The sequence below is a fragment of the Palaemon carinicauda genome, chromosome 42, assembly GCF_036898095.1.
Source record: "Palaemon carinicauda isolate YSFRI2023 chromosome 42, ASM3689809v2, whole genome shotgun sequence".
In the NCBI taxonomy this organism is placed as follows: domain Eukaryota; kingdom Metazoa; phylum Arthropoda; class Malacostraca; order Decapoda; family Palaemonidae; genus Palaemon; species Palaemon carinicauda.
In genome coordinates this window covers 42,727,235-42,751,578 of record NC_090766.1, presented here as the reverse complement: position 1 = coordinate 42,751,578, position 24,344 = coordinate 42,727,235, and the positions used below count along the sequence as shown (strand labels likewise).

Below are 24,344 nucleotides of genomic sequence, written 5' to 3'. Positions count from 1 at the left end.
GAAAGGGACGTCTAGGTTCCTGACTTTGCACTGCCTTCTTCTTGGTTGCACCTTTCTTCTGGTTTTTGGGCTTTGTTGGTGACTGTGTCTGTTGAGTGGTAGGGGCGAGAGGTAACAACCCGCTGGAGGAGACTGTCTCGAGGTTGTCCCGTTAAACAGAGAAGGGCTGTCCATTGGGGTGTTACGAAGTCTTGGTATCTCTCTCCATGGCACTGTCTCTGAAATTTTGAGATGACGGCATTTCACCGTCTAAGAGCCCAATTGACCCATTGATTGACCATGATCTCGGTCAAAAATTCCAGTCTTTGTACCAGAGAGTAGGAAGGCAAACAGTGCCTCCCTCCTCTTGGGTGTAGAGAAGTCCTCGTTCGTAACGAGGTATCTGACCGTGCCCAACCAATGATTTATCCATGAAATGGAGTGCAAGCAGCACTTAGCTACCCGTTCTATGTTGGCGGTGTCAGCTGCAGAGGCCTAAACCGGCAAAGTTGCCAGTTTTGCCAAAGAAGAGCCTTGGGTCAATGACATGATGGCTGGCTCAGATGAAAGGGGAGAAGGATTTTCTTCCACCACCTCAATTGTACTTCCTCTGACATACATATAGTGGAGGAAGTAACCTAGAGGAGTTCACCGCTCTGGGAGACTTCGATTTACCTGCAACCTGCGTTTATGCTCTCTTCTTCACTGCCTTAACCCCCCCTCGACCAGGGCAAAGCTACCTTGGTTCTGGTGGGCTTTGGCATGTCCAAAAACTGAGCCAGTACCGTGCCTTTTCCCTCAGCTGGGATCTGATCTAGTTCTCCCAGGTTGTTCACTTTTCTGATGCAAGCAAGCATCTGCAGAAAAATGTGATCAGCATGTTTCTGCTCCCGGGGATAAATTTTAGGGCTGGCAGAAGCTGGCAGCACTCAATCTGATTGTTTGGACCTGTTGTCAAATGGTTTCTCCCCCTCCAAGCTAGCACACATAGGTGGCCTGGGAAGGAGGAGGTCATCATCTTGGCCTCTTCTCGAAGAAGAGTGTGCTCTAGGAGGTAGTCCGCTATGTCCCGGTATTACGGAAGCGGCCGGACCCAATTCTCGAGACCTGTTCATCCATAGAATGCTAGTTCTTAGGCACCATCTTTGCACCCTCCCTCTCTCTGGGACAAATATCAAATTCATCTTACAAATAGGAATTCTCCTTCCTTGCTGCCTCTTGAGGTTGTGTATCCTCTGGAGTTTTAGGGGTAGGAGGAACCTCTGCCCTCAAAGCAGAAGATCCTACCTGGCTCAAATCTATAGGGGAGAACCTGAAGTTCTCCGTCAAGGAGATCTCCCTAGGAGACCTGGATCCCCTATTTGTCCACGGATGGATCGTATCCCCCGGCGGGGAAGTGATGGGCTTACGGTCCCTTTTCTTCTTTGTCACGATCGAAATCATGGAAAGTCTCTCTCAGGCAGGATCTTGAGTGGTCGGATCCTTGGTCTTGAGGTAATCCTCATACCTTGAAGACCTGGGAGGGAAGGGAGGTGGAGGGTGTCTAGCTAGGCTAGATCGCCTAGGGTCCGCGGTGGGGTCACTCCCCTGCGAGGATTCTAACGGTATGTTTGGAATCCTCCGGAGAAGAAACCTTATGTGGATGTTGGTTGGAACTCCAACCGCTTGCCTAACTGCCTGCACTAGGTCTTTGAACCACGAAGCATCTCTCGCGCTCGAGGTTTTCAGGAGTGCTCCTCTCTCGTGTTTCTGGGGCTTAGGTGGTGTGCCTTAGAGCGGGAGAGGACGAGAAGACCTTGGCTTGTGATCATAGTCTAGCGCCTGCTCTCTGACCCAGAGAGTGCTATCAGTCTGTTCTCTCTGTGACTCTTCAGGTAAGGTGATTGCTACCTGTGTCCTCTGGTGGTGAGTGGAATGAACACGTTTGCTGGCATGCGCATCTTGGTCAATCCTGACTGGTGGGGTGAGATTCACTTACGCGCACTAGCGAGATGAAGGATGGCAGAGCTTGCTGGCGAGATGAAGGATGGTAGAGCTTGCGGCCCTGCCCTTTTGCCCAGCTGGAGATATGCATTTGCAAAGTGAGAGCTGGAACTGCGAGTTGGCTTGCACGCTTTTCCCAGCTCTCTTAGGTAGCTGGACTACCTGTGCGTGCTTGCGAGGAGACTGTGCTTGCTCACAAGGTGACAGTTGATAAACCGCTCTGGAGCAGCATTGGGTAGAGATTGGGGGATTAAAGAAAAATCCAAAATTTCTTTGACTTCAAGGAAGATTGCGAAGGGGAAGAATCTCGATTGGACTCCTCCTTTTTCCTACGCTCAAACCTCTCCCACTTGGAGGCAGACCCCCTCCTGACATTTGGAACAAGTGTTGTCCCAATCACAACGCTGGCCTCAGCAAGACAGACACAGTTGGTGGGGGTCTGTCTCAGAGACGGGCATAGTAGTCCCGCAGGAGCGGCGCTCAGGTTCAGGATAGGTGCGCATGAGGCCGGTCAATAGAAGTAATGTTGATTGATCTGAACGAAAACACCGAACACTTACAGTACAGTTAAGCTGTACTGTAGTAATATTACTGTACATATAGTGATATACACTACAGTATCAACGAGTGTTATATTACAGTATTACTAGATAGGAACAAGAGTGTTTTGTTATGCAGTACAGTAAGGGTATGATGACTACTCGGTGAAGTAAATTAGATTATAAAGTGTGATAGAAACCAAATGAAAACAGTGTTAAGGTAGTGTTTAGTGTGTTAATCATCCTCTTGGTCATCTGCTCCTAGGCAAGGGGTAGTTAACCCACCCTAGAGTAACAGGCAATAGTGAATTTTTGCTTTTTGGACCTGTCTGTGTTACCTAACCCTCACTAAAATAGGTCTGACTATGTTATAGTGTGTGTAAGGGGGGGGGGGGTGTCAGTCACATTGATTTTGAGTGAAAGAAAGAGGTTGATTTTAATATATTTTTTTATTGTTTATGCCTTTGTGAGGTAACCAAGAAAATTAGTTAATGTTTTTTATTTCTTTTTCAGAATCAAACAACAGAAAAAATCTTGCTCTCCAGGAAAACCAACAGATGGCAGTAGATGGTGATGATTTTGAAGTAGGTTTTACAATTCCTAAGATTATTTTACATATCAGTGCCATATGGTTAAAAATATTTTTTCTTACACGAATACAAACCATTTGCTCTTTACTATGTACTGTATATATATGTCTTCAGCACTGTTGGAATCTGAGCGTCTTCGGGCAAAACGTCTTAATAGATTTGCTGAAGGTAATCATCTATTCCCTAGTTTGCAATTTGGTTTTCGTAAAGGCCTTGGAGCATGTGATGCCCTTCATACAATCTCCAATGCTGTACAGAAATCCCTTGATTGTGGTCAGGAAGTTCGTATGATTGGCCTTGATTTTAGTGCTGCCTTTGACCATGTTAATCATGAGGCCCTTGTTTTCAAACTCAAACAGTTGGGAGTGGGTGGGTCATTTCTTAGTATGTATTATTTATTTTTTAAGTAATAGATCTCAAAGAGTTGTTGTTGATGGGCACCATAGAGAGTATAGGAATGTGATATCCGGTGTTCCACAGGGTAGTGTTCTTGGCCCATTACTTTTCATACTGTATACACATGACATGTGGTTTGGTCTAGAAAACAAGTTGTTTCATATGCAGATGATGCTACTCTCTTTGCATCAATTCCATCCCCTGAATGTAGATCTGGGGTTGGTGAATCCCTTAATAGAGATTTAGCTAAAATTAGTGCATGGTGCAAATTATGGGGTATGAAGTTGAATCCTAACAAAACTCAAAGTATGATTGTAAGTAGGTCAAGGACGGTGGCTCCTCAACATCTGGATCTCAGTATTGATAATGTTTCTTTAAATTTGTATGACTTTAAAAATTTTAGGTGTGATTCTCGACAACAAATTTAATTTTGAGAAACACATTAGGTCTGTGTCTTCTTCAATTGCACAAAAAATAGGCTTATTGAGGAAGTTTTTTAAGATTTTTGGTGATCAATCTATTCTGAAGAAGTGTTTTAATTCTTTCGTTCCACCTTGTTTTGAGTATTGTTCTCCTGTCTGGTCTTCATCTGCTGATTCTCATTTTAATTTATTGGACAGAAACTTACGGTCTATTAAATTTCTTATTCCTGATCTAGATATTAATCTTTGGCACCGTCGTTCAATTAGTTCATTATGCATGTTGCATAAGATTTTTCATAACTCTGACCATCCTTTACATTCAGATCTCCCTGGACAATTCTATCCTGTTAGTAATACTAGGCAGGCAGTTAATTCTAATAGCCAGGCCTTCTCCATCATGAGGCTTAATACTACACAGTATTCTAGAAGTTTTATTCCAGCTGTTACCAAGTTGTGGAATGATCTTCCTAATCGGGTAGTTGAATCAGTAGAACTTCAAAAGTTCAAAGTTGGAGCAAATGTTTTCATGTTGACCAGGCGGACATGAGTCTTTTTATTGTTTATTTATGACATATCTGTTTTTTATGTTGTTAATAGTTTATATAGGACATATCCGTTTTGACGTTTGGAGTGTTTTAGAATAAGTTATTGTTAACTTGTTCTCATCCTTTATTTATTTCCTTATTTCCTTTCCTCACTGGGCTATTTTTCCCCATTGGAGCCCTTGGGTTTATAGCATCTTGCTTTTCCAAGTAGGGTTGTGGCTTGGCTAGTAATAATAATAATGATAATAATAAAATTTTACACGAGGTGTCAAAGATTCTCCTCTAGTTAGCAGGGGTATGGTGGATAGACCAGCCACCCCTCTCACACACTGATTGTATTACGTCACTTTTGTTTTTGGCTCAGAATCTGAATACGTGCTATCTCACTCTCCCATTAACCTTAATTAAACTTCTTAAACTAAACTCTTTCTTTTTCTTATAGGTATATTTGGTTTGCTGAGGAATGCGACTGTGGATTTGTCGTGGTATTGCGTGGTACCCTTGCTTTCAGATGGATCTTCACCACCTTTCCCCGTCATGCAGACAACACTCATACATGTAGGCTTCTCCTTGCGATGAGTGTTGGAAGTGGTCATGCTCCCATTGGGAGCTGTATTATAGGCAATGGAAGAAGTCTGAAAAGGACTCTTTGTTCTAGTGGTTATCCTCGAGGTCGAAGAAGTCCCGACTTTTTTCTTAGGCGCGTCGTATCATTCCTGCTGACGATGCTTTTTTGGCCTCTGGAGGGCGATTGACCAAGATCCCCTGGACAACATTTAGGTTTGGAGGACCCGGTCGCTTCCCCAAGCAAAGCGGCAGGGCCTACCACCCATAGGTAGTCAAGCTCTCTTGATGCTTTGCATCATTTATGGCCTTCCTTTGGGCTTTCATGTTCCCCCATGAAGGAATGGCTTTTGTAGATGCTGAAGCTTGGAGCCTTGCACGATAGCACAGCTGCCTCCGCAGGGCTTGGTCATAACCTTTTCCAGGAATCTCTGGAAGGGAGATCCTTTCAGCAAGAATCTTGCCCCGAACTGATGCTTCCTCCACCGCTCCTCTTCTATCGGAGGAGTTGCTGGCAGATTCTCCTCAGAGTTCAAGCCATGCTCCGATCCCCCCTGGATGAGTGTGCAAGCGAAACTTGTTCTGCCCGCTGAGCTCGCTCGGCAGGAGAAACCTCACATTCCTTCACCTTACGAGGTTTGTCGCCCTTCTTCTCAGTGTGAGAAGTCTTCCTCACTTGAGTGGTCCCCCCATAAGTTCCTTATAAGCAGGTATGCGACTCGTCACTGCCTCACTCTAGCTCTTTGGTGATTATAGCTGCCAGCTTCCATCCGTCGCATTCCCCTTTTGTTGTTTCGCTGGAGCACAATGAGTCTCTGCGAGTCTGTGCTAGATCCTCCGGGGTCTTGCCTTGCATGCACTCCCCCCCTAAAGGGCAGCTCAGGCTAGTTTTGTTGTTCGCGATCATTGGCAGCACACATTCACAGACAAGCCAACCTTGCCTTTCTCGCCGCTTTTTGAGCGTGTCCTGCTTTCGGCACACAAAAGACAACTCGCCAACCGCCTGCAACGGCTCTTTTGAGCTGAAGCTTGCTAATAAGTGGCACCTACCATCAGAGCTGAGACTAGCACACTGGTGCATGCTTGGCAACCTTGGCCATGTGGGTCTGGCAAGCGATATCCTGCTCCTGCTCACCACTTGTACCACAATGCCCGCACCAAGAAAAGTTGGTTCTAGTGATCAACACTCTTACGAACACTGCTCGCCAACAGCTCTTGCAACCATTTCTTCCTGGTGAAGGGTGCCTTATGGCTTGAGGAGCTCGTTAGGGCTGTTAAGCTAGCTATCACAGGCCCTGCTCCAGCCAGATCATCAGGGGATGACATTCAACCTGTTGAAATCCCCTTCTCAGTGTCAGGATCTATTAAAAGTTCCAACCCACCTTCGGACCCTAGGCATAGGATTACTTCTAAGCATGCCCCTCCTCCACTCTCCGAGTCTCTTTTGACTGTTTTTCACTCGTCTTGATGCCTGTGGTATCTTGACGCTGAAGCTGGTCACGATAAACCTTATCTCCAGTGGAAAAAACTTGGTATCGTCCTGGTTCAAGTGATGAAGAGGTGAAGGAGACTAAGGCTGGAGATGCCTTCTTCAGGAAATACCTTTCACCCAAGGATGAACAGGGGTTCAATGTCTTCTAGGGAGGTTTCGTTTATAATAGACAACTATCGGCGACAGCTGGTTGAGATCGTGAGTGCCAAACCATGTGCTACACCCCAGAGCTAGTGGCTGCTCCCATGGTCCCTCCGCAGGCTTCGCAACTGGCGGGGGCTCATCAGAAGAAGACTGTTAGTCTTCTCACCTCCTTTGTGGCTAATCCCTGGGAGCAGAAGGATACGAAAACTCTTCCGAAGAACTGGGCTTCGAAAGTATTTGAGGTCCAAGATCACCAGAAGGGCGCTCTTGGTTTGGTACCTGTCTCATCATTGCTTACGGCACTGGACCTCCCCTCTAGGCTTCGGGCCCCAGTTCAGACTGTCGTTGACAAACCTGACCCAACCCAGTCTCCTATGGGTGTGAGTGGAGCTGGACGAGACGAAAGATGAAAATTCTAACCACTTGGACGGCGTGCTGCCTCAACCAGCTAGCCATAAAACATCCACCAATGATCAGAGAGTGTCAGACTATTCCTTTATGCAGGTATATATTGGGCTTCATAAGGAAACTTGATGGAAAGGGGAATCCATCATTCTGTACTACCCTCCTGATGGGAGGGATACAATCCTTGACGTGTTCTGCCGGGCCCCCCCGAATCGGAGGACGAGGATTGAAACTGGTAGATGAGAATGACCATGAATGGAAGGTAAATCAGTTGTTGTTTGCGGATGATACTGTACTGGTTGCAGACGCGGAAGAGAAGCTTGGCTGATTAGTGACATAATTTGGAAGGGTATGTGAGAGAAGGAAGTTGAGAGTTAATGTGGGTAAGAGTAAGGTTATGAGATGTACGAGAAGGGAAGGTGGTGCAAGGTTGAATGTTATGTTGAATGGAGAGATACTTGAGGAGGTGGATCAGTTTAAGTACTTGGGGTCTGTTGTTGCAGCAAATGGTGGAGTGGAAGCAGATGTACGCCAGAGAGTGAATGGAGGATGCAAAGTGTTGGGGGCAGCTAAGGGAGTAGTAAAAAATAGAGGGTTGGGCATGAATGTAAAGGGAGTTCTGTATGAGAAAGTGACTCTACCAACTGTGATGTATGGATCGGAGTTGTGGGGAATGAAAGTGACGGAGAGACAGAAATTGAATGTGTTTGAGATGAAGTGTCTAAGGAGTATGGCTGGTGTATCTCGAGTAGATAGGGTTAGGAACGAAGTAATGAGGTTGAGAACGGGTGTAAGAAATGAGTTAGCAGCTAGAGTGGATATGAATGTGTTGAGGTGGTTTGGCCATGTTGAGAGAATGGAAAATGGCTGTCTGCTAAAGAAGGTGATGAATGCAAAGTTGATGGGAGAAGTACAAGAGGAAGGCCAATGTTGGGTGGATGGATGGAGTGAAGGAAGCTCTGGGTGATAGGAGGATAGATGTGAGAGAGGCAAGAGAGCGTGCTAGAAATAGGAATGAAAGGCGAGTGATTTTGACGCAGTTCCGGTAGGCCTTGCTGCTTCCTCTGGTGCCTTAGATGACCGCGGAGGTAGCAGCAGTAGGGGATTCAGCTTTATGAAGCTTCATCTGTGGTGGATAATGTGGGAGGGTGGGCTGTGCCACCCTAGCCGTACCAGCCGAACTCAGTTGAGTCCCTTGTCAGGCTGGTAGGAACATAAAGAGGAGACGTCCCCTTTTTTGTTTCATTTGTTTGATGCCGGCTACCCCCCAAAATTGGGGAAAGTGCCTTGGTATATGTATGTATCTATCTATCTATCTATCTATCTATCTATCTATCTATCTATCTATCTATCACTAAAATTATCTTGGCTCTCTTTCAGCTATGCTGAAAGTAATACCCCAATAAATAGTTCCAGGTTTGTATGCTAGGAAAAATACAAATTGCTTCCAAATTTGTCATATTTCTATCGCCACAGTATGCATATTTTTTTGAAAAGGTAGAAAATATTTCCTGTATTGATCTTAGTGCTATTAATATTTTTTTTTCTTTTTGCAGGAACACAATGAAGAAGCCAGATTTTATTGCAAAGTGTGCAGTTGCTCTTTGGACAATCAAGTATCCTATTATAATCACATGAAGTGCAAACAGCATATGGAGAAGGTTGCTGTGCTTGACGGTCTGTACCAGTGTATTGATAATTTCATGTGCTTTTGATATTTCTTGAGATATTACTGTACAGTAGTCCAATTATTGGTAATAGGGCACTACCTAATATATTTTCATTGAACAGGTCCAAACAAATCAAAGAAAGGAAGTAAAACTGCCTCCCATAGTAGTAAATTTGTGGATGAAGATAGTGATGACAGTAGTGAATATGAAGAGGTAGGTGTTATTGTATACCATCTTTATGTAAAAGAAATCAGTGTAAGCTGGCATTCGGCTATAAAAACTTTTAACGAGGTGTCAACAACCGTTCTGGTTGTTAACGGTAGTAGCGGAGAGAAGCATCGCTCTTCTGCTCACTTAAACCATCTTCACTTTTATCTCAGCCGTAGTTGAAGGCACGTCCTTTTCCACATTCTCACTGGCTGGCTAAAATGAATTGTTCTGACACAAATACAAGCCCTACGTTATTTATAGGGATATACTTTTGGTGAAGCTGAAAGATGAGCCATAATTTTAGCGAGGGATAACCACCCCAACCGCTAGTTAGCTGACTACCCCGCTCACTCACACACCTGGGCTGAGCACCCACTTTCCTTTCTGGCTTGGTAGAGGAATGTCATGTCATACTGCTGCTCCCTTCCACAAAGACTTGCCATTTGATTCTTTAACAGTTGATTCTGTTTTTCTTATTCTTGAACTTATGTTTTCATTTTATATATGTGAAAACATACTTGTATATTTATTTATGTACAGTATTTAACCTTTTATTACAGTTGCTGTTTGTGTGACAGTGTAGTACGGACTCGGTCTCTGCCGCAAGGAAGTCATCATTGTGTTGATACTCCTGCCTTACTACGCCGGTCTCCCTCTTAAGGGAATGGCCGGCAGATTTTTTTTTGGGGGGGTGTGACAGCTTTCCCGTTCGTGGGTTAGGTGGCGCTCCTGAAGGTTTTTTTAGTAATTAAGTTGATGATTTGTTTACAGTTCTTACTCCGCCGCTCTCCTTCTCACGTCTATGATGGCCGGCGAAGGGAGTGTGCAGTCTATATTATGTTTCTGTTCTCTCTTGGGACACCCTTCTTGTCCACAGGTTAGACGATCCTCCCAAGGGAGTTTTTATCATAACTTATATTTCCTTAGATAGCGATGCCGTTCTTCTTTATTCGGCTAAATCTGCCAACGTAGTAAGAGCAGATCCATTGGTTCCAGTAGAATTGGCTGCTCCTTCCCCGTCTAAGTCTTGCTCTGAAGGAAGCTATCTATCTGTGGCAGCTCCTGATCAGCTCGCTGGTTACGATCTTTTCAGTATGGGACGAGGTCCCTGACCATAGTGGTACAGTCTCGGTTTCACTCTTCGGCTCTCCATCGTTCCTCATGCTCAAACATGGAAGCGAGGGCAGTGGTATACTGGGTTCCTTTGGGTGCTCTAGTTGGGGGATCCCTAAGGGGTGAACCCAGAAACTAGCCTCGGGTACATTTCTCAGTGTAGCCCTCGGTATCGACCTTCAACTTGAACAAGGCTTTTTGATGGGAAGCTGAGAGTGCTGCCAGGAGGTGTGCCTCCAGGGGGTTGGAAAACTTCCCCTTCCGAGGGAGTGTTAACCTCCCCTGGTGTTGGGCTGCTCTCCGTTCCGAGGAAAGCTTCCCTTCATCAGCTGTTTAGCAACTTTCCTGCTTACAAGGAGAATTGCTGACAGCTTGGGCTGGGGGAAAACAAAGTTCAAGGCAAGGTCCTCATCCAGGAGGACTTTTGTATTGTGGATGAGAGATTTTTTGTGACCAGCTTGTGCCTTTCGCTGAGGACGACGCTACTCCCCCTGGGGGTGAAGCAAAAGTCCGAGGCAACTTGCCTAGTGTATGTGATAGTGGAGTCCTGGACTAACAAACCCTTACATATAAGACTACATCCTTTATGGGAAACTCTCGTCCCTGAGAACTTTTACATAACTCCTACAGGCATTTGTTAAGACTTCATAATGGCCGTAAGAACTCCTGGGGTACATGCGCTCTCTCCAAGACAAAACTTAAAGGTTATTACCACAAACATGGCTTCTACTGATTGCTTGAGTCAGCCGCATGCCGTCATTGCGCTCCTGGGCACAACGAATTCTAGTTTTAACACGATAGGCTTGTGAGGCATTTTATTTCTTTACCCTTACAGGGTTATTTTCTTAAGCCTTTTGTCCCGAGGGAACGAACAATAGCAACAAATGTCAGGATCTCATTACATTTACGAACATTACAAACCCCACCCACAAGGCGACCAGACAACTTTGTCAGTGTATGAACGTTGTCAAGTCCCACCCACAAGGAGGGTAAGCAAACCAATGGAGGAATGATTGCTACACTAACTGTATGTTTTGTTTTGTGGTCGTATATGCTTACATCTTAAAATCTACTACAGCTAGTTAACGCTCAAAAATTCCTTGGGCAATAATCGCAAGACGACCTTTACCGCCCTCTACCTGCAAGACGTAACCAACAAGTACATGGATACGTGTTCCATTGGTTGTGTGGTGGCTGCACAACAAGTGGTCTAAACACTTCAAGCTCCTCGATGGACAAGTAGCAGAGGGAGACTGTAGACCAGTCATAGACCTCTCGGCCTTGAACGATTTTGTCCATCAAACTCCGTTCAAGATGGAGACCGCAGTAATGGTCAGACAAACTGTCAGACTAAAAGACTTTATGATCATGTTGGATTTGAAAGATGCATAGTTTTAGATCCCTATCCATCCGTTATCAAGGAAGTTCTGTACTGTATATCCCATGTCATAAGGTGGACTTTTTTTTCTTGGAAAAATGCCCCTAAAAACACCTGGCATCCTAATTATTATTATTATTATTATTATTATTATTATTATTATTATTATTATTATTATTAGTATTATTATTATTATTACAAGCTCGGCTATAACCCTAGTTGGGAAAGCAAGATGCTATAAGCCCAAGTGCCCCAACAGGAAAAAATAGCCGAGTGAGGTAAGGAAACAAGGAAATAGATAAACTGCATGATACGAATAAACAATCAAAATAAGATGTTTCAAGAACAGTAATAACATTAAATTAGATCCTTCACATATAAACTATAAAAACTTAAAAAAAAAAAAGAGAAATAAGATAGAACAGCATGCCCAAGTGTACCCCCAAAGCAAAAGAACTCTAATCCAAGACAGTGGAAGGCCATGGTACAGAGGGTATGGCACTACCCAAGATCAGAGAAAAATGGTTTGATTTTGGAGTGTTCTACTAGAAGAGCTGCTTACCATAGCTAAAGAGTCTCTTCTACCCTTACCAAGTGGAAAGTAGCCACTGAGCAATTACACTGCAGTACCTAATTAACACCATGAGCTAAGAAGAATTGTTTGGTTATCTCATTGTTGTCAGGTGTATAAGGAAGGAGGAGAGTTTTATGAATAGGCCAGACTATTTGGTGTATGTGTAGGCTAAGGCAAAATGAGCCATAACCAGAGAAGGATCCCATGCAGTACTGTCTAACTAGTCAAAGGACCCAATAACTCTAGCGGTAGTATCGCAACGTGTGGGTGGTGCCCTTGCCAACCTACTACCTACAATAAAATAAAGTTGTATAGGGGAGTTTAGTCAGCAGAGTTAGAGAAACGACCGATCTTTGATGACCTTGATAGCTCCGATGAGGCCTCACCATGAATGATACCTGGATCTTCTGCAGCTATTCTCAGAGGTCCCAAGAGAACTCCCACACCTTTCATATCTTCTGCAGCAGTGCCATGCCAGGTTCTTTCACAGCACAATAATTTCCCTGCAGCTTCACGCAGGGAAGTTATCCAGCATGTCCTCTCGCAGAGAAGATACTTTGAAGGAGACTGCTTTCCAGATGTTTGGATACCTCCAATAATCCTTGAGAGCAGTCTGTCAGGCCAAGTGGGCCATCTACTGTAGTTGGTATCGTGGGAAGGGTTTTTCTCTACTCCAGCTATGAAGAAGTGGAGAAAGGCCAGACAGTACTACATTGGATATTTCTCTCTGGTTACGGTTCTTTCCCTTTGCCTACACATAAACCGAATAGTCTGGCCTGTTCTTTACAGATACTCCTCTGTCCTCATAAACCTGACAACACTGAGATTATTAAACTGAGATTATTAAACAATTTTTCTTCACCCAAGGGGTTAACTACTGCACTGTAATTGTTCAGTGGCCACTTTCCTCATGGTAAGGGTAGAAGAGACTCTTTAGCTATGGTAAGCAGCTCTAGGAGTAGGACACTCCAAAATCAAACCATTGTTATCTAGTCTTTGGTAGTGCCATAGCCTCTGTACCATGGTCTTCCACTGTCTCTTGGATTAGAGTTCTCTTGCTTGAGGGTACACTCGGGCACATTATTCTCTCTAATTTCTCTTCCTCATGTTTTGTTAAAGTTTTTATACTTTAGATAGGAAATATTTATTTTAATGTTGTTATTGTTCTTAAAATATTTTATTTTCCTTATTTCCTTTCCTCACTTGGCTATTCTCCCTGTTGGGGCCTCTGGACTTATAGCATCCTGCTTTCCAACTAGGGTTGTAGCTTAGCAAGTAACAACAACAACAACAACAACAACAACAACAACAACAACAACAACAACAACAACAACAACAACAACAACAACAACAACAACAACAACAACAACAACAACAACAACAATCAAGGCCTCTCTTCCAATGATCACGAACTTCTTGTACTACCTCTGTAAGGAGAAACTCTACTTGGTTTCTGCAGTAAAAGGCTATTACTACCCTTGAGCCAAGTGTTTAGACTTAATGGAGTAGTCATTTCTTTTTCAAAGGAAATCTCGTTGCTCATACGAAGCTTTGAGCAGTCGTGCCCCCAGTTGAAGTTAGCCCTCCTGTTTGGTATGTGACCAAAATTCTAGCCTCATTGAAGAAGGCTCCTATGAACCATTGAGACGCTTCGGGCGAGGACCGGACCCTAAATACGGTGTTTCCCCTGAGTTTAGTTTCTGCCAAGTGTGTGAAGGAGCTTCAACGTCACCCATTCAATGGGGTGGAGGGAGGTTTCTCTAGGTTTTGTCCCTGATTTTGTAGCCAAGACCCAAAATCTGTTGACATCAGACTCAAAGTTTTTATCTTTTCTTATTTTAAGCATGCATGGGATAACCGAGGATCCTGATCAACTCCTACTGTGTCAGGTTATGCTGTTGAGGACTACCTAAAGTGTACTAGGCTGTTCAGGCCCCACCTGTGGAATTTGTTCATCAGTACAAGGAGTAAAAAGACTTCTCAAAACACCTTTTCATTTTGGTTCAGAGAAGTAATTTCCCGTTCCTTGGAATCTTCCTTGGTGGGAAGACCTTGATGAAAGGCTCACAACATTAAAGACATTGCTGCCTCCTTAGATTTCAAGGAGAACTTCTCTGTGGTGCAGGTTCTCAGGGCTGGGGTCTGGAGACAACAGACCTCCTTCACCACCCATTATCTGCGGGATGTGACACACAGGTCCATCAATACCTTCACCCTTGGACCTGTAGTCACTGCTCAGCAGGTGGTTCAGCTTCCTTGGGTCCTTACGGGACCAGTATCTGTATATCAAGAGTAAAAGTTACCACTAAGTCTGGAATGAAAGTGGAGAGTGACTGGCCTTATTTTTCTTTTCTTTTTCCCCCCTTCTCTTGGGGTACAGCCTCGGAAACCTTGCCAGTTGCACTTAATCTAAAGATTGGTAATCTCATTTAGCTTTCAGCATTCGAGTGGGTTTCACTTATGAATTTTTTTTCCCACAGTCCTTTACGAGAGGAAATGTTTTGTGACCAAGTAAACCTACTTTCTAATTGACCTCGGCTTTGTTCTCAACTTAGGGCTTGAGTCGCAACACAGTGTTCCGGCCGTAGCTCAGCCCAATGCTAAGTCTGTTTTATTCATGGGTTAGTTTTCCAGCCAGTTATAACGGGGTCTTCCTCCCCGCCTAAGGATGAGTCTCCTATAAGTAAAGGATAATGGTTTGTATTTGTTGGAACCAGTAAAAAATTTTAAAGATAATTTTATTACCTAACTATACAAACCTGAGTCTTTTATTCAAACTTTCCCGCCATCACCAACCCCCAACGTAAGTCTCGGCTGCAATCCGACTGAGGTTACGGTGAACTAGAGGGGGAACGGTTGCCTGCCCCTGTGCTGCTGACAAGATAATTACTTGCTGGTTATTTGCACCTCGTTAAAAGTTTTAATTGCAGTATTCCAGCCTTCGCTGTTATCAATCTCTTATGAATAAAGGACTCTGGTTTTGTATAGTTAAGAGAAATACTAATTATTTTTAAGCTTTGTAATTTTTTTTTTATGAAATAGAAATTATAATTGATTAAGGTATACATAAGTAATAGACAACAAAACTGCAGTAACTTGTTTCATTATAGCAAAAAAAAATATCCATTTATATATATGAATAGTTCAAGATATTTAATTATTTTTAAGCTTTGTAATTTTTTTTTATGAAACAGAAATTATAATTGATTAAGGTATACATAAATAATACAACATAACTGCAGTAACTTGTTTCATTATAGCAAAAAAAAAATATCCATTTATATATATGATTAGCTCAAAATATTAAATTTCTTTAATTATCTGACACACTACGTAATTGAATGTTGTTAGTATGTTCAATAGTGCGTGGAGTAAAAAGATTTCTCAAAGCACCTTTTCATTTTGGTTCAGAGAAGTAATTTCCCATTCCTTGGAATCTTCCTTGGTGGGAAGACCTTGGTGAAAGGCTCACAACATTAAAGGCATTGCTGCCTCCTTAGATTTCAAGAAGAACTTCTCTGTGGTGCAGGTTCTCAGGGCTGGGGTCTGGAGACAACAGACCTCTTTCACCACCCATTATTTAGTTAATAAACATTGATGTTCTTAATTAAGGCAGTTGATGGCTCAGGTGGAAGGTGGTTAGGAATAGGTGGTTTTATGTTTTGGAAATAAGCCTTATATAAAAGTATTAGGTTAATAAAAACTTGTCCTCCTTGATTATCTTAGGTCCAAGTATCGATAGAGATGTCACTCCTTTGGCTGTATCAGCTCCTCGATGGCCTCTATTTTTTAGTACGGTGGAAAACTGTCGATATTAGCATACTATACTTGATTGATATCAGATGCATGCACACCATTTTCTAACTTTGAAGTTCTGTCGTAGCTCTCACTTAAATATATGATTTATCCCTACCACAAACCTTCTTAGGCCTCATTTTGTATGAGTGTACCCTATAGGAAAAAAATGCCAAAAGATTAAGATTTAAATAAAAAGAAAATTGTAGTGTTGGTTTGGGAATATGCACTAGGTGAGAACTAGGCCATAAATGAATACTATACTGTAAAACCTTTGTCCTTGGTGGCATTCTGCTGCTGGCCATACATGTTACAGCCAAACAAGTTCTACCAAGTCGCTATTGCCTATTCAACCTCAAAAATCAGCGTTTAAGCTTTTTGGGCAAATAAGAATAGAAAATATCGTTCAAACCCCAATTTGTTCTTGTTCCGATGTTTTTTATCTCCATGGCTCTTCTTTGTTGATAATCAAAATCTGTATGAATTTAGTAATTTAGTAGCCTTCCTAAGAAGAATGCTAATGAGGTTAGTAATACTGTGTGTGATTAGAACTAAATGTGAACCTTTGATATTTCTAACAGGTTGAATGGGAAGGTGATGCCATAGAACTGAAGGATTGCCTCTTCTGTTCTCATCATTCTGCTTCATTAAAGAAAAAATTGGAGCACATGAGCATTGAACACTCATTCTTTATACCTGATTTGGAGTACTGCAGTGATGTAGCTGGCTTGATAACTCATCTCGGAGAAAAGGTATTTTTACATTTTTTTGTTACTGGTCAATATAAGAGCCATGACAGTAAATTTATTGTTGGACATTTTATATTTCTGTTTAATCTTAAATTTTTAAATTGTGATGACCATTTGTTCCAACAAGAACTACAAACTCTCATTCTCCACGTAGGAGATTGAATGAGCCCGAGCTGGTGTTCAGATTATAAAACCCTTGGAGGAAAAATAACTGGAGATGCCCTGACCCGGATTAAGGGATGCCAGGTTTTTCCCCTTCAAACTGTCAGTTCACGATCCTTCAAGTTAATCTCTGTCACTGTATTGGAATTTGTAGTCAGTTCTATTCAGACCTTTGTTTAGAGACGGTAATCCTTATTGTGCTTTCATTAGCGATGGCTCCTTCCTGTGCTGCTCTTGGTTGTACGAAAAAAATCAGTTGCCTGCCTTTAGGCAAAAATCAATAACAACAGTTGTGAGATTATCACAAGCTGTGTTCAATGTCATCCCTAGACGGCTATAAAGGTCAACGATTTTACTGTAGTTCATTATTCCAAGGAGTTTGTAACTGATTCACCAATAAGTTGAGCAACAAGTTTAACATTATTTTTTTTTTTTTTGATAAAGCATCACAGGAAAGGACCATCGCTAATAAAATAGCACAAGAAAATAGTTATCGGCTATAAACAAAGGTTTGAGTAAAACAGACTAAGTACCAGTACGCTGTCGGAGGATTAACTTGGGATCGAGATTTGACAGTCTGAAGGGGTGAATCTGGCCAAACCCTGCCCTCACAGGTTCAGGAAAGAATTCTGAGTCAGGGCATCTCCAGTAGTATTAATCCTCCTAGATAAAACCTGCCCACACATTCACTACCTCGACCACTTTTAATTTGGCCTTCGTAGAGAGTTGATTTACTCTGCGGCCTCAAAGTTTTCTGTTCACTGGCTGTTCTAACTTTTGTTTTCTTTTTCTCATTTCAGGTATGACTGCACTGTTTCCCGAGAAAGCAGCATGCGACTTTGTCTTTTCACGACTGGGCATGCTTGTGGCCTGTTCCGGTCTTCCTTAGAGGGGGATCCTCATTAGCTTTGCCCATCAGGCAGAGGACACTCCTGCAAAGAGTATTCTCCCTGTGATGAGTGTCAGGAGTGGCCATCCTCCCAGTGGAAACGCTTCTGCCGAAGGAGGAGGAAGAAATAAAAAACCGATTCTTTACCCTCCAGCTCTGCCTCAAAGGCCAAGAAACCAAGACTTAATTTTTCTTCCGCGGGGACCCTCCTCCTGCCTCTGCTTTTTTCATCTTCTCCAGAGGACGAATGAGTAAGAGGGATGTGTCTATGACACCCGGACAACTTTCGAGCCCGGGAGATACCGTTGCTTTCCCTGGAGCAGTAAGGGTGCCTTCATCCCGTGAGAAGTCTTCTCTTGATGCTTTTCGTGAGGCGTGGCCATCCTTGGGACTTATGGTTTTTTTTTTGAATGATTGGCTTCTGGAGGTGTTGAAGTGTGGCGCACAGCAACAGTCCTCCTCATCATCTCCTGCTGGGATCAGCCTAGGTCTTTCCCCTTCTGTACAGAGGGGAGTCCTTTCTCGCCGACTCTTTGCCCCAAACCTTTTCTTACTCCGCAGTTCCTCTTGACCTTGAGGGTATGCAGATTTTCCCTCTCAAGGGTAACAACCTTGCTCGCGTGCTCCCCCTGGTGAGCATGCACGCTGAGCCTTCTCAACGAAAGGAGCGTGCTTCGTTAAGACACCCTAGTAATCATGAGTGGTGTTCCTTACTCGAGAGAACACCTCCTTGACTTTTTCGTAAGTGTACTCAGGATTTGTTGCTAGTGCACTTTAGCTCTTCGGACTCCATTACATCTTCATGGCATATAGGATCCCAGCAAGTAAGGGATTTCCTGTTTAGGTGGGAAGTCGGTTTACCCGCCCGAGAAGTAGTTCACTCGACTTCAGTGGAGTGTTGGATTTAAACTCAAAACAAGTAGTAGCATGGTATAATTACCGCTAAAATCCCAAACTAATCCCTAATAAAGAATTAATCTGACGATTTCTAAAAAAAACTACTTTGACAGCCTATTTCTCAAAATGTTAAATTTTCAGAGAAAAATTTAAAGTGATTGGTTTTGTTTATTGACCAATATTTACCATTTCTGGGCTTAACCTGTGTCGCTCCATGAAATGCTCCTTATAGCACCATTTCTAAGGTTCACTGGGCGACACAGGTCCCTCGCCCAGAAATAGATTTTTCCTTCGTCAAAATCCCTTTTATATGAAAAGAAAGGAAATTTTGTGCTCTAAAAATTTAAAGAAGGGTTTTGGAGAGTTACAAAAACTTATTTATGAAAAATGGCAATCTTTACTATTGTTGCCAATATGTTTGAAAAAAAAATGAATATACAAAAATGAGAATTGATTAGGAAAATCTGCTCTGTAAAGTTTTTGCTGAGAAAATTATTTTTAAAATGCATTTTAGATGATGAAAATCAGTTGAGAAACAAGAAAATAGATTAAGTTTGAAATTACCCCAAAATAACATTTTAATGGGGCAGAGTCCTTATTTCCTCTTCAACAGGATTAGTAATGCTTATACGGAGCTTTGAGTTATCTTGCCCTCAGCTGGAAGTGAGACACCCCCCATGGAACATGATCAAAGTCCTCTGTTCCCTGAAAGGAGCTCCCTAGGAACTATCAAGTCGAGCTTCAGATGGTGAGTTGACCCTGAAAATGGTCTTCCTTCTCACCTTAGCCTCTGCAAAGAGGGTGAGCGAGTTGCATGGTCTCTCCTACAACATCGCCCAGTTTTGTTCCTGATTTTATTGCTAAGACTCAAAATCCAGCTGCAGTGGACCCTGGGTTCAGGCCCTTCCAGAATTCAAGTGTACAGGAAGTACCCGATATCCCGGATCAACTACTGTATTACTATGTTCTGTAAGGGTGCTAAGGCACTACCTCAAGCGTATAAGACAAGCTTGCCCACACAACAATCAGCTGCTTGTCAGCACAGGCAGGGTCAGTAGGAATGTTACGAAAAACACAATTTCATCTTGGATCAGATAGATCATTCACCATGCCCGTGAGTGACGACCTAGAGCTCATGACGTTAGAGGCATAAGCATGTCCCTGGCGTTCAAAATGAACTTCTCTTTGTCGCAGGTGTTACAAGCTGGCATATAGAAACATCGGAGAACCTCCATCGTCTACTACCTACAAGATGTGACACAAGTCCCTGGACACATTCTCTCTAGTTCTTTTGGTGGCTACTCAGCCAGTGATTTAACTTTCTTAGCTCTTTGCAGTTTCGATGAGTCTAATGTGAAACTAAAGGTTATACAAAAACCTAGATATAGTCACAAACTGGTCCCTCACTCACTTACCATCATTGCAGAGGCTGTTGACCTCTGTTTTTATAAGACCAACAGGTTCAGGAGGTGTCAGGATCCACATCCTATGCTTCCTTAAACTCAAATGTGGCAATCTTGAGCAAGTTTTCAGCCAGTTGAATGGACTTCCACTCACCTGTGGGTGAGTCTCCTATGTAAAGAACGAGCGTTTCTGTTTTGTTTCAGAACAAATGACAAATTTGGGAATAATTTGTATTTTTTTTAACTATACAAACCTGTAGTTCTTTACCATCACCTTTCCCCAGTAAGTCCTGTATGCAATAAAAATTGGTTAAGCTAGTGAGTGTGCAGTTGGTGGCGGGAGTGTCTCCCACTAATCCCTCTGTCCCTGCTTCTGCCAATGGTTTGGTCTTCACCTCGCTTAAACTTTTTATAACTTGAACACCAGGTTACGCTGAATCTATCTCCTATGTAAAGAACTTCAATATAACATGTTACTTCATTTACTATGATGAGTTTGATATACAAAATCATGGTTATGCAGAAAACATTTAATTCAGATATCTTGAATATTTGATTGATGGGATTTAATTGCTTTAGTTGATGGAGTTGTCAGAGAGGTGAATGCTCGACTGTTTGTTCAAGGATTGAAATTAATCATGAGTGGAAGTTAAATCAGTTGTTGTTTGCTTCATTAGTTGCGGACTCAGAGGAGAAGCTGGGTCGATTAGTGATAAAGTTTAGAAGGGTGTGTGAGAGAAGGAAGTAGTGAGTTAATGTGGGTGAGACTAAGGTTATGAACTGTAGGAGAAGGAAGGATGGTGGTAGGTTGAATGTCCTGTTGAATGGAAAGTTAACTTGAGGAAGTAGATCAGTGTAAGTACTTGGGGTCTGTTGTTATGCAAATGGTGGAGTGGAAGCAGATGTACATTATAGAGTGAATGGAGGATGTAAAGCGTTGGGGGCAGTGAAAGGAGTGGTAAAAAATAGAGGGTAAGGAATGAATGTAAAGAGAGTGCTGTACAGTATAAGAAAGTGACTGTACTAACTGTAATGTGTGGATCAGAGTTGTGGGGAATGAAAGTGACGGAGAGAGGGAAATTGAATGTGTTCGAGATGAAGTGTCCGAGGAGTATGGCTGGGGTATCTCAAGTAGATAGGGTTAAGAATGTAGTAGTGAGGGTGAAAATGGGTGTAACAAATGATCTAGCAGCTAGACTGGATATGAATGTGTTGAGGTGTTTGGCCATGTAGGGAGAATGGAAAATGGTTGAGATACTACCGCTAGAGAGTTATGGGGTCTTTTGACTGGCCAGACAGTACTACATTGGATCCTCCTCTCTGGTTACGGTTCATTTTCCCTTTGCCTACATACACACTGAATAGTCTGGCATATTCTTTACATATTCTCCTCTATCCTCATACACCTGACAACACAGATTACCAAACAATTCTTCATCACCCAAGGGGTTACTGCACTGTAATTGTTCAGTGCCACTTTCCTCTTGGTAAGGGTAGAAGAGACTCTTTAGCTATGGTAAGCAGCTCTTCTAGGAGAAGGACACTCCAAAATCAAACCACTGTTCTCTAGTCTTGGGTAGTGCCATAGCCTCTGTACCATGGCCTTTCACTGTCTTGGGTTAGAGTTCTCTTGCTTGAGGGTACACTCGAGCACACACTCCTATCTTATTTCTCCTCCTCTTGTTTTGTTAAAGTTTTTATAGTTTATATAGGAGATATTTATTGTTGTTACTCTTCTTAGAATATTTTATTTTCAATATTAATCTTACCCGATAATCATGTAGCTGTCAACTCTGTTGCCCGACAGAAATCTACGGTCGGGATACGCCAGCGATCGCTATACAGGTGGGGGTGTACACAACAGCGCCATCTGTGGTCAGGTACTCCAGTACTTCTTGTCAACACCACCTCAATTTTTCCTCTGTCGTGCCGCCGGCAAGACCTACATGGATACGCTGTTGATTCTGGAGTTATTGTTCACGATTTGGTGATGTATTTGCTCTAGAGTTTAGCCTTCGCTATTCAGGAAGCTTTAACATTAGCTTAGCAAGTTTTTGGAATTAATTTGATTTAATTTTGGTGACGAAGAGAGTATGAACTCTCTTTCAGTTTTAAATGGCCGACCCTTCCCTTAGACGGAAGTGTTGGTGTCGAAGAGAGTATAGACTCTCTTTCTTTATTTTGCTTAACAAAGTTATAGATTTATTTTATATCTCTCCGCCTTTTACAGGCCTCTTCGATTAACTTCCTTTTATTATAAACTTATTAAAATTAATTTTTATGTTTGTTTGTATGTGACCTTTCCTAATAGTAGGCGGTCTTTTCTTGGAACCGAAGTTAATTAACATTGAGCCCGTCATTTCGTTTTTACCTGTTAACATTTTATGCTATTTTTAATGTTTTTGAAAGAATTTCTTTGATAGTCTCGTACTGTTTTCAAAGTTGAACTAACGTTTTGTTTTGTCTCTGCAGTTGTTGACGTTCAGAACGTTCAACTTGCGCTCTATCGTTACGATAGAGAGAGAGTATTCACGGTTTCACGTTGCAGTAAGAGTAAACCGATTCTAGCGTTTTGTTCATTCTTTCTTAGCTTAAATGGTTTTAATTCTAATAAAGGAACTTTTTATTTGGGAAATCTTTCAGTTTTTTTCCTTTAACAATAATATGTTTTAACGATATATATAATTGGGCTCATCTCTCAGGTTCTAAGTCAAGAGAGAGAGAGAGAGAGATAGAGACGGAGGGAGAGAGAGGAGGATAAACGTTTCGTTCAAGCGGGTAACGTTGTTATCGTTTTTGCTCTTCTCCCTAGTCTCTTTAGGGGAAGAAGGTAAACGTTTCTAGAGTTTTATTCTTGTTCCCAGGCTTTATGCGGTGAGAGATTTTAAACGTAGTTTATTTGATCTAGTGTTTAGTCTCTTTTCCAGCCACTGAATTATTTATCTTTCATTATGTTTTTCTGTTACATTGTAATACTGTTTTCGCAAATACTAACTTTTAATGAAGGATAGAATTGCGTGTTTCAGGTACAAACGACTTAAAGTTTCGAGTTCAGTGAAATAAGTGCAAACAGAAAATCTAAAGTGATAAAGTGATAAGCGCAAAGTGTTACAGTGTTGCGTTCGAGGGTTCGTCTGTTCGTGCCAGTTGTTCGCCTAGTCTGGGACCTCTTACAAGCTCCCAAGCCCAGGGGAGAAGTAACGTCGAAGGACTTATGGGTTCATCAGGCCTTGATCGACGAAAAGACGTTTCCCTCCGTGGTTTCGGGTGTAACCAACTCACGTAGCCGACGTGATCACCCCACCCACACAAAGACGAGAGAGCCCATTTATTCCTCGTCTGCGGAAGAGGTTTCTCGCAGAAACCATGGACCAAATCTTGCAGCTTTTAAGTGCAAGTCGGTCCCTTCCGCGCAAGTCCAACTCCTAGGTGTAGCCATTAGCACTGGGTCAGTTCGGACTTGCTGCAGTACGACAACTGCACACCTCCCAGAGAGGCAAGGTGGTACCGCAACAGGCAGTAACTCCGTCTGTTGCCGCACCAGCTGTTTTAGACCCTCAGTCTCAACGGACAGTAGCTCCGTTTGTTGTTGTCTTTCATAGACCCTAGTGGTCCATGCTGCAGACTATACAGTCTCAGCTTGCTCCTTCATACAGGAGTATCATGCTGGAAGGTTGACAATGTAGCCTGTTAACCTACAACCCGCCGAGGTTGTGCGCTCAGCAGATACTGCGGCTGCCTGCTCCCACCCTCCACCTGTGAGAGCTCCACCTCCGATGCGCAGTCCACCCTGTCAGACGCATGTTCTTGCTGCGCCTCCTGCTTTCATGCGTGAGTTGCCGCATCGGGAGTTGCCGGGTTCCAGCACTATGAGGCAACCTCCTCAACCCATGAGGCAGGAGCCTCATGCTATGCGGCAACCTCCTCTACCCATGAGGCAGGAGCCTCATGCTATGAGGAGCCTCATGCTATGCGGCATCCTCCTCAACCCATGAGGCAGGAGCCTCATGCTATGCGGCAACCTCCTCTACCCATGAGGCAGGAGCCTCATGCTATGCGGCATCCTCCTCAAACCATGAGGCAGGAGCCTCATGCTATGCGGCATCCTCCTCAACCCATGAGGCAGGAGCCTCATGCTATGCGGCATCCTCCTCAACCCATGAGGCAGGAGCCTCATGCTATGAGGAGCCTCATGCTATGCGGCATCCTCCTCAACCCATGAGGCAGGAGCCTCATGCTATGCGGCAACCTCCTCTACCCATGAGGCAGGAGCCTCATGCTATGCGGCATCCTCCTCAACCCATGAGGCAGGAGCCTCATGCTATGCGGCATCCTCCTCAACCCATGAGGCAGGAGCCTCATGCTATGAGGAGCCTCATGCTATGCGGCATCCTCCTCAAACCATGAGGCAGGAGCCTCATGCTATGCGGCAACCTCCTCAACCC

General features: G+C 43.2%; 1 protein-coding gene across 2 annotated transcripts in view; it reads left to right on the top strand.

Moving 5' to 3' along the window:
• LOC137633314 (cytoplasmic 60S subunit biogenesis factor ZNF622) overlaps nucleotides 1–24,344 on the top strand; it is a 62,646-nt gene that overhangs the window by 16,488 nt on the left and 21,814 nt on the right. For both annotated transcript variants that reach the window (XM_068365544.1, XM_068365545.1), the window contains exons 3-6: nucleotides 3,015–3,085; nucleotides 8,616–8,736; nucleotides 8,851–8,942; nucleotides 16,381–16,551. In XM_068365544.1, coding sequence (XP_068221645.1) covers nucleotides 3,015–3,085; nucleotides 8,616–8,736; nucleotides 8,851–8,942; nucleotides 16,381–16,551 — 455 coding nt within the window. The remainder of the gene's footprint in view (nucleotides 1–3,014; nucleotides 3,086–8,615; nucleotides 8,737–8,850; nucleotides 8,943–16,380; nucleotides 16,552–24,344) is intronic.